General features: G+C 54.9%; 1 protein-coding gene across 4 annotated transcripts in view; it reads left to right on the top strand.

Annotated features, from left to right (window-relative positions):
* Positions 1-605: 605 nt before the first annotated feature.
* Positions 606-10,664, top strand: part of EDA (ectodysplasin A) — an 83,010-nt gene continuing 72,951 nt past the window's right edge. For all 4 annotated transcript variants that reach the window (XM_074834882.1, XM_074834881.1, XM_074834880.1 and 1 more), the window contains exon 1: positions 606-984. In XM_074834882.1, coding sequence (XP_074690983.1) covers positions 700-984 — 285 coding nt within the window. In that variant the 5' untranslated portion in view covers positions 606-699. The remainder of the gene's footprint in view (positions 985-10,664) is intronic.

Genomic DNA, 10,664 nt, shown 5'->3' with positions numbered 1-10,664 from the left:
CGCCCAACGCTAGTGATGTAGAACCCCGGGCCCCAGCAGCCGCCCAGCCCCTTATTTGCAGCTTTGGTTTGTAACTCTTTTGCTGTATTTGCTTAAAGAACAAAGAAGGGGTTGGAAGCCCCAGGTGTGCTGGGGCAGAGCAGGGGTATGGCCACTGAGGAGGCCTGGGGGTGGGAGACGTGGCCTGGGGGTGAGAGACCTGTCTTGTGGGTGGGAGATGCGGCCTGTGGGTGGGAGATGAGTCCTGGGTGTGGGAGACGTGGCCTGTGGTGTAGGCACTGCGCAAGGCGGCTTCACACCCCTCTGTGGGCTCCGCTCCTGCACCCGTCCCCCATTCCCTGTGTGCTGGCAGCCCCCACACCCCCTCATGCCAAAATACCGCCCCTCCCTCGGGCCGCTGCCCACCGACATCCCACCCCGGGCCTTGGCCTTGCCCTCACCCCGGGCCTTGCCCTCACCCCGGGCCTTGCCCTCACCCCGGGCCTTGCCCTCACCCCGGGCCTTGCCCTCACCGGGGCGGGGCTCGGGCGCGCTTTGGCCACGCCCCCCGGCGCGGAGCCCCGCCCCCGGCGCGGGGCCCCGCCCACTGGCGGGGCGCTGGGGCGGCCCCGGCCGCGCAGCCCCGCGGCGGCTCGGCGCGCCCCGGCCGAGCATGGAGCAGTAGCGGCTCGGCGCCTCTTCGCTCCGGTACCGCCGGCCATGGGTGCGGAGCGCAGGGGGGAGGCGGCGGCGGTGCCCCGCGGTGGCTGCGCCTGCGGTGGCGGCGGCGGCGGCGGGAGCTGGCGGCTCTTCCTCGGTTTCTTCGCGCTGTCGCTGGCGCTGCACGTCCTGACGCTGGGCTGTTACCTGGAGCTGCGCTCCGAGCTCCGCCGAGGCCCGCAGCCCGTCGCCCCGCCGCGGCGGGACGGGACGGCGGCAGCACCGGGGTCTCCCACCGCCGGCCGGCCGCAGCGGCCCGCCGAGGGAGCGGACCGGCGACAGCAGGTGGGTGCCCGCCGGGGGATGGGATGGGATTGGGGGGGGGGGTCCCGAGCGGGACCGCACTTGTCGAGGAGCCCCGCGCACCCCAAACCCCCCCCCCGCGCACCCCAAACCCCCCCCCCCCGCGCACCCCCAAACCCCCCCACACACCCCCGTACCCGGGGGATCCCGGCGGTGGCGGCTCCATCCTTCCGCCCGCGGATGCGGTTTCGGGCCGTCCCCCTCCCGTCGGCGCTTTTAAAAAAGAAACCAAACTCCAAACCCTTGTGTTTATTTAGAAAAATGGGGGGGGGGGGAAGCCCCACACTCGCGCTGGCGGGAGTTAAATTTGGAGAGAACTTGGCTGCCGCTGCCTTGGCCGGGAGCGCGCAGGGGGCGCCGGGGGTCTCGGAGGGGCTGCCCGGGGCCGCCCGCGCTCCACCTGCCGCTTCCCGGTCGTGCCAGCCCCGCCGTGTCGGCTCCGCTCCCGGCAGCCGGGGCCTGTTGTGGGGCAGCTGCGGACGGGAGGAGGCGGCTCGGCCCGGGGAGCGGGGCGGGGTGGGGGTCGGGGTCTCCTCCCCGGGATGGGGAGGGGGAGGCCGGGACGGCGTCTCCCCCGCGGCCATCCTGGCGCTGAAGAGCTCAGCCCAGCTCCGCTTTAACTCTGCTCCTCCGGTGAAAATCCTGTTCCCTGCACACCCCGTGCTTGCTTCTCCCCTCCTGGGGTGGTTTTGATTATTTAAAATTTTTTTATTCGCGCGCCCCCCCCCCCCCCCCCCCCCCTTGCCCCACAACCAAGATGCATCAAGTTTTTTGGTGATGGCTGGGCATCCCCCTGCCCTTACCCCAGCAGCAGTTTATAAATCTGAATTGTGCAGGACAGGTTGGCTTCTGCCTCTGGTTTTCCTCGCTGCAGCGTCGAGCCCCTGGGAGCGATGGTGCCCGGAGGGGCTCGCCTGTCCCGAGAGCCTCCGGGAGAGCAGGAGTGGAGCCGGGGCCTCCGCTCGCAAACTTAGCTCATTTTTTCCAGGCACGAAACTTCGCTGCAAGCAGGAGAAGCTGGAGGGAAGGAGTTTCCTCCCCTTCGAGCCTCGTGAGCGGATGGCCCGCTCCCCAAAGTGTGCCGGGTGGCTTTGCCGGGGGGTCCCGGGGGGAGCGGGGACACACAGCCCTGCCTCGGCACCCCAGCAGGCCTTGCCATGTTGGTTATCAATGCATGGAGGGGGGGAAGCAGGACAAAAATAGCTTTGATAAAGCTGCAAGTTTGGAAACTCTTCCTCCTACTTGGCAGCGGGCAGCCTGTTCCGCTGCGCTGGCCTCGGCTGCTCCCGGGAAAGCCGGGCTCATGCCTTCCAGTGGGTCTTTGGATTCTGCAGCTTCCGATCATAAAATGGAAGTAAGCGTTGAACCGGAGAGAACCTGTGCTATCTGCACATCGCTTTTTTTTTCCCCCTCTTCGGTACTTAAGTGGTGTCAACATAAAGCGGGTCAGAGCGGCTTGATGTAGTTGAATTCTTAGGTTGTCTTGTAATAGCATGCGGCTGAAGTTGCTTTCGTGTTATCGTGCTGGATCTGTTTAGTCTTTAGAGCTTTTCTTTCCAGCGAATGTATAATGAAATACCAGGGTAAATAGTTGAGGCATTCATAAATTACAGTGTTAGATAATTTGTCTCTGGATGTGTACGAAGATCCAAGCGTCGCTCGCTACAGCTGACATACTCCAGATAAGGTAACGCTAATTATTTATTTCTTTATTTTACATCTGGCCTGTCGGGCGTAAGATGAAAAATTCTCTTGGACATATTGAAGCAGTTGGTCGTGAGAGAAAGTTTCCTCGTGGTAAGGGCAGGCGAAACGCTGAGCTTAATGGGCAGCGTACAGCTTGCAGCCCAACTGCTGGCACTGAAAACGCCCTGTTTGGAAACTGGTGCTGTGACAACGTGTAATTAATATTATTTGTAGTAGCGCTGCTCTCCTGTGCCTCACTCACTTTTCTGCCTTACTGTTCGCTTGAGTATGTGCAGCTAAAAAACACCTTCTGTGGCTTATGGTGCTGTGAATATATCCCTTCTGTGATTAAAGGAATGAAATGAGGTATTTGCAAACAGCCTTATTTAAAAAGTTATCAGCAATAATGTTGAAATCCTTGGGGTACGTACAGGGTTCTTAGCTGCTTCCCAACCTGTCACAGCCAAGCTGCGCTGCTGGTAAACCCAAAGTGCGGTCCCAGGCACGTGTATCGGGAGACAGATGCTTACATAAATCAAGCAGAAATTACTAAATAATGACTTCAAGAGATCTGATCGATGACATGTCCCTCCCAGGGACCTGGGGATGGGGCGGTCAGAGTCGGGGTGCGTTGGGGGGATCCAGCATCCCGATACACGCGGTGCTCTGAGCCCTCAAACCATCCTTGCGCCGTGTTTCGCTGTGTGAAGTGTTTTCAGTCAAGAGGCCGAGTAATTGCTACATATATTACGATTGTACACGCTGATTTAAAAACAAAAAGTATTCCCCTCCCTGACCTTGGGGTTTGGGGTTTTTTTTTTTTTTCTTATTTTCCTTTCCTGACCTGAGGCAGGAGGGAGAGGAGCAGGGGGAAGGTCGGGGAGCGATGGTCAGCACCGAGCTTTTGGCAGAAATCTCACCTGGCCGCCTGCCAGAAATGACCTCATGACAGGAGTGAGATCTGGCAGCTCGATAACGGCCCGCTTCCCTATCTTACAGGGTATTCGAATGTGTAACTCATTTAAGATACAAGGGCAATTTTTCATGGCAGAGGTTGAGGCATTGTAGTTCACATCTTTGTCCCAGAAGCTGCGGGGTGTTGCATCACTGGTTTGGCTTCGAGATGAAAAGTTGGTTGATGCCGCTTTAATTCATCGATTGCTGGTCCCTCGGAGAGGCGATAGCGGATTTGGGGATTGCTGGTACATTCAGCCTTGCCTGATGTTCTAAAATCTAAATAATCCCTTCAGATGGATGTGCTGTGGAATACAAAAGTGATTCTGTCAGCGTGTTCGTTAGCGTTTGGCAGGCGCTTCGCTAATGGCTCCGCTCGCGGAGAACAGGCAGCAGGGTACAACGTACCGCTCATTAAAATATTTTATGCCTTAACTAGGTTGCGTTTTGTTGTCAGAAAAATCATCCTTGTAATATTTGAGCCTCGCGGAGCGTCATTTCTGTGTTTTTTCTCCGAGCAAGTCTGTGTCATGCCACGTTTCTGCAAAAACTTGTTTTTTCGCAAACACCAAAAAGTAGCAGTCGGGGTCCTCCTGTTCCAGCAGTCGTTAGGTGGTACATGGCCACGTTCATTTATATCTGCCTTCTAAAAGCCTGCTTGCTCATTTGATGAGGGAATTGTAGGAATAAAGCTTTAGAGGTGAATTTTGTTTGTAGTCACGGATAACATACAGTGAGGGTGTGCAACTTAGTCTATGCATGCTGCTTTTTGTTATATCTAGTAAAAATGAGTAACTGGCTTTACTTGAGAGGGAGGCAGGAAAAGATTTAGGGAGTAATATATAGATTTTTCTCTGTTTCTGGTCAGAGTGCTGTGGCAGAGTAATTCTTGGTGAATTATTTGTGCTGTTTCACCTGGAGAAGGGTCGCGGCGTGTTGGCCCCTGTAATTGGCCGTGGGAAAGGGCTGTAGGTTGGAGAGGACAGACGGACATCGTGTTGTCTTTCACGCTTAGCCTGTTGCCTGCCCTCTGCCACGGAAGGGTCGTAACCGAAAATAGGGAATTGTGGCCAGGTACTTGCTGCCGTTTATCCTCAGAATAATTGTGCGGTGTTTCTCAAAATAGTGTTGTTGGTCTAGTGTAAGTAGCTCTATATGGAAACGCAGCTTTGGAGGTTGGTCAGAACGTCTAGGCAAGGCTTATCTGGTGTAAAAGCAGAAGGGTATTAGTGCTCAGCCGTGAGGGCACCTGGGTGTCTTTTGCCTCACCAATGTGAAATTGCAGTTATTTTGCCCTTCCTTCTCAATTCCAGCTCCGGAGTACAAGATGGCATTCGGGTGCGATTTGCACAACGTTTAGATGGGTCTAAAAGGCCCTGAAGCTGCTTTGGAGGCTTCTCCCTCCCCGAGCATGCCTCGAGCTCATCCAGGCGCGCTCATCCCTGTGCCTGCTTCCCGCACCCCGAGCCGGGAGGCTGCACCGGCACGTGATGGATCAGGGACGAGCTGAAACCCGACAGCGTGCTGAAAGCTTTGAGCAGGGCGTCTTGTTGGAAACGCTGCTCCGGCGTGAGCCGCCTCCCTGCGGGGCACAAACCTTTAAATACCTGCTCAGGGCTAGTGCTTTGGGGTTTCGTGGCTTCTGATCTCGGGTTACGAAAACCCCGGGTCGGTGCAGGCGGGCTGTGGAGCAGAAGGAAGATGGTGTTTCGGGATGTGCTTCGTGGTGGGTTTTCCCTTGAATTACGCTCGGCGGTCTTGGTTGTAGCTGGAGGAAGCTCTTTGGGGGCAATAAAGGGCGACTGCAGTGCGTTATCTGGCTAATAACACGTCGGGGCTCTGGTAAACTTCACTCATGTTTTAATGGTGCCCATCCCTCGACAGAGGATAACATTCCTGAGGCTGCGTGAGGTTCAGGGTCTGTGCTGGGGAGAGGGGGCTGCAGCAGGGTTGCCTGAAATCAAATAGAAAACATATTTCTGCTACTATGCCTATGAATATTCTGTGCAAAATCTGGCATGAATCCATCAAACTCCTCCTTTTAAAAAGAAAATGGTACAGAGCATCAGGAGAGTGGCAGTGACTGCTGGGTGTGCTTCATTAATTGGTAAATTAACCGTGTCATGCACTTTGCCCGGAGGGTTTGAGGCGCGTCCGTGTGCTGTGGGTTTAACCGCCAGCGTGCAGAGGAACCGTGTCCTTCGGCTGCGCGGGGGCTGCCCTGCTGGGGCACTGCCCTGGCACCTTCCCAGTGAGCTCATTTACAGAGATTTACGCCGCTGCTTGGGTGCGTTTTGTTCCGCCTCCTCGCACCAAGCAGGTGAGGTGGACGCCGTGTCGGATGCGGTGGGATGTCATTGCTCCCGAGCTGTTCAGCTGCGAGGGCTGGAGCTCAGGAATTCCCCTTTGGGAAGGGGGAAACAGTCAGTGAGAAAATAAATAACTGTGGCTGTGGGTTCCCGGAGTGCCTGGACACATCTCACCGGGGACACCCTCAGAGTGCTGGGGATGGTGGTGAGAATAGTGAAGCGGTAAAAAAAGAAGAATCTCGTGTCGGGGGAGAAGAAGCAGTTGGAAAACATTAAATATATTTTGCAACTGCTGTGTCGAAGCTTGCGGCCACGTCAGGCAGGTTATCTACCCGGGCAGCCTCGCTCCGTGGCCAGTGGGGGACAGGTGTGACATTAATTCAGCGATGCACAGGAAGGGGGACGGGCTTCAGCTCACCTGGGAACATGGGGATGCTGGTATCTTGCTGGAAACAGAAAAACACGAATAACAGAGGAATAAGGCACCAGGACGGGGCGGCCCCAGCATCCTGCCCGCGCCGGGAGGAGCGGGTGCCAAGGGAAGTGTGCAGCAGTGCTCTAGAAATAATTTAAGCGAGCAAGAGCGCAGCCGAAGAGAGCTGGCGCAGGGTTAGCCGCTGTCCCGAGGAGGCTGGGCGCTGGGACGGCAGGCACATGGAGCACGGTGCTTCCTTCCTTCCCAGGCTCTAGTGAGCTCTGCCCCGTCTTCCTCTTCTGGAGCTGAATTTGATGGTGTATTTTCTTTATTTTTTATTTTCTGCTTGTTTCATGACAGATAAATATTGCAACTTCGTGTGAGGACTCAGGACTTTTTATCAGCATTTAGTGAATTCCTTGATGGAGAATGTAGTTGCTGTTGCCAAAGTAAGTGTTTGACTGACACGTGACCAAAGTTGCAGAGTTTTTCCACAATTTTGAGATAACTGGCAAACACTCAAACCTGTGTTTTAAGGAACACTCAGTGGCATTCCAAAGTTATCTTTCCCTTAACCTCAGAGTACATAGTGCTTTATCAAACTGATATTATTCTAACCTTTTAACATTTTTTTTTTACCACATAATACTATAAATCTTCTCTGCTCTTCCATACACATGTAGTATCTTGTAATGCTAATTAAACTGCACATTATCCTAATTTTGCTCTCATACTAATCCAATATATTTTTCTTGACTGGAAGCCAAACCCTGAGAGCTTCAGAGCATGTGAAGCTCTCATTCCAGTCTTATTATATGTTAATGACTTTATATTTTAATATCTTTCAACACTTTAAGAGGATGTTATTTTTAGAGGTGTCTGGCTGCGAAAGGTAACCTGTATGTGAGAGGCCAAGGGGATTTTGTGAGTATAAAGCACTAAGTAAACTCTGTGCAATGAGTGTGTCTCTGAAGATGTGTAATCTGTCAGGACTCATTGTGCACGAGTACAAAATTACAGTGATATTTGGATGCAATTTTAAAATAGTTAACTGCCTTTATAGGAAAGAAAAATAAAACTCTTGCCTGGACGTTTACATGTTGCAGTTGTAAGTGCTCTCTTGTTAAACTCTTGGGGAAACACACTGTTTTTGTATGCTAATGGTGCTGATGCCAGTTGGGCCTGCATGCTACTATAACAGAAATAATTACTCACAGATGGGTGGATATTAAAATGAGCTCTTTCCATAAGCCCGAATAAAATTCTGTTGTAAGTGCAAAGTACTAAATATGCAAGATCGTATTGATGAAATGCCAGTGCTGTAATGTATTCCAAATGGCGAGTGCCAGCATCCTCCTGCTGAAGCTGCACCTCGGCTGCAGCCTGTCGTTCTCCAGTCTATCTGCACTTCCTCAGAAATGGCTCTCGCAGCAGGAGAGACAGAACAGCGACTTGAAATGAGATGTAAATCTGCAAGCGATTTCGCTCTGCCTCCTGTCTGTGCGTGGAAAGGAGGAATACGGCGCGAGGCTGAGCGCCTGCCGCCAGCGCCTTCCTCTCGGAGTCGTTCAGGAGACCTGAATGCGTTCAGAAACGCCTGGGATGCCAGCAGCGGGCACCGCGTTGCGTGGCTTTGCAGCCGTGGGCATTGCATGGCATGATTCTGTGGTGGATGTTGCGTGGTGTGACGTTGCAGTCATGGGCATTGCATGGCATGATTCTGTGGCGGGTGTTGCGTGGAGCGGCGCGTGGTGTGGGGTTGTGTTGCGTGGCTTTGCGGCCGTGGGCTTTGCATGCCATGATGCTGTGGTGGATGTTGCGTTGCGCGGCGTTGCAGCTGTGGGCATTGCATGGCATGACGCTGGCGGGCATTGCATGGCGTTGCGTGGCATGGGGTTGCATTACATGGCTTTGCAGCCGTGGGCATTGCATGGTGTGATTCTGTGGTGGATGTTGTGTTGCGTGGTGTGGTGTGGTGTTGTGTGGCATTTAAGGAGCTGGGACTGTTCAGTGTGAGGAGGAGAAGGCTGAGGGGAGACCTCATCACTCTCTACAGCTCCCTGAAAGGACATTGTAGAGAGGTTGGTGCTGGTCTCTTCTCACAGGTGATTAGTGACAGAACAAGAGGGAACGGCTTTAAACTGCAACAGGGGAGGTTCAGACTGGACATGAGGAACAAATGTTTCCTAGAAAGAGTGGTCAGAGAGTGGAATAGGCTGCCCAGGGAGGGGGTGGAGTCCCCATCCCTGGGTGTGTTTAAGGGTGGTTTAGATGAGCTGTGGGGGGATGTGGTGTAGGGGAGAACTTTGTAGAGTTGGGCTGAGGGTTGGACTTGATGATCCTGAGGGGCTTTTCCAACCTGAATGATTCTGGGATTCTGTGGTTGTGTGGTGTCACAGCTGTGGGTGTTTTGTGGCATGGTGTTGCGCTGCGTGGCTTTGCAGCTCTGGGCGTTGCGTGGCGTTGTGTGGTGTGGCGTTGCATGGCTTTGCTGCAGTGGGCATCGCGTGGTGTGACACTGGGGTGGATGATGCTTTGCGTGGCTTTGCAACAGCAGGTGTTGCGTGGTGTGGGGGTTGTGTTGTGTGGCTTTGCAGCCGTGGGCATTGCATGGCGTGATGTGGTGGGGTGGCGTGGCGTTGCCGCAGCAGGCATTGCGTGGCATGCTGTTGTGTTTCACGGCACGGCGGGGCGTTGCAGCGGCGTGGCCTTGTGTTGTGTGGCTTTGCCGTGGCGGGCGCCGCTCGCCGCGGTGTTGCCGCGGGCCTCGCCTGGCACGACGAGGCATTGTGGTGGTGCATGGGGCCACGCAGGGTGGGCGTCGTGGTGTCGCAGGGCTCTGCGGAGTGGGGCTGGCGCCGCATGGCAGCAGGACTTCGCAGCGGCTGGCAGAGCCCCGGCTGGGAGCCGCTGCCTGGTCCGGCGGCCAGGAGGGTGTAGGAGAGGCCTGGGGCAGGCGCCCTGCCTGCTCTCCCTGCCCGCCATGCCTGTCCTGACAGAGCTGCCCCTGGTTTGGCCCAGCCATGAGCTACACGTGGGCCAGCACAGAGCTTCCAGCCAGCCACAGAAATGATGGCAAATGTGGCTTTGCAAGATCAGGCCCCCCTAGTCTCTGCTGGTTTTGCCTCCGCCACGCCACCACAGACAGTGTCCCGGTGGCAGCCAGGAGTGACAAAGCCCCCATCCCCTGCGGCCATGCAGTGCTGGCTCCCTCCTGGTCCCTCTGTCCTTCCTGTGTTGCCTTTGTCCGGCCGCCCTTAATCCCGCTTTGCAATGCAATTCACCTCTGTGCTTTAAATCTCTCTTGAGGCGCATAACAAGGTGGGAGGGGGAAGATGGTGAGGAAATTTAAGCCAGGATTTGAGTAAAATCCACCTTAGAGCACACAACAGCTCTATAATTGTAAATTATATATGGGTGGAAGGGTTGGGGAGATGCTGTGTTGGGGCTCTGGTCTCCACCGTGGTCGAGGCTGAGCCACGTCCGTGCTCAGACCAGCACTGATGCTCCTGGCCCTGCTCCGGGTTGTCGCGTGGCTTTGCTGCTGCTCCCTGCATGAACCTCATCACGCTTCTTAAATCAGCTTTTCTGTTGTCTTGTCCCTTCTCCAGTTTCTGTTTTGTTGTTTTAGAGGAGTGCAACATCTCCTCCGTCCCCGGCACCCTGGCAGCCCCCGCCCTGCGCTGGGGAGCAGGAGGTGGCCGGGTGCTCCCTTACCAAGAGACCCTCTGTCCCCCAGAATAAGGCTTGTGCCATCTCAAAGAAGTGCTGTCCCTTGGCTTTTGGCTCTTCAGTTGTTTTATTCAATGTTTTCTATCTCCGTTACAGTCAGCATTTCTCTGTAGGTCTGCACTTGTGGGGTTGTAAAAAATAAATAAAACACTGAGCACTTGCAACAGGCAAAAAGGTGAGACCAGCGCTCTTGATGGTGTATCCTGTGCTGAGCAAGAAGATGGATATTTAGGCTGTGTTGGCTGCAGGTGCTCATCTGCCCCCACCCCTGCTCCCTCCGGGGGCAGCCCCTGTGAGGAAGGGGCTGCTTGGGGAGGATAAAATAATATCCTGCATCCAGATACGCAGCCAATGACTGGTTAGCGGTAGTGGCGGGAAAGCATAAATGCAGCATATGTTGTCCAGCAGAAAAAACAAAATAAATCTTTGAATTCTTCCTTTTATTTTCTCATGGGTGAAGTAGCAGCAGCGTTTCCCGGGGAGGCGTGGGGCTGTGGGCACCGCGTGGGGCAGGTGCTGATGGCCTAAACAGACTTCACGTGATCCTTCCAGTCTTCTCCGCATGC

This window comes from Strix aluco, chromosome 10 (genome assembly GCF_031877795.1).
Source record: "Strix aluco isolate bStrAlu1 chromosome 10, bStrAlu1.hap1, whole genome shotgun sequence".
NCBI lineage: Eukaryota > Metazoa > Chordata > Aves > Strigiformes > Strigidae > Strix > Strix aluco.
Note: the sequence above shows the minus strand (reverse complement) of the source record. Positions and strands in the feature narration are given on the sequence as shown.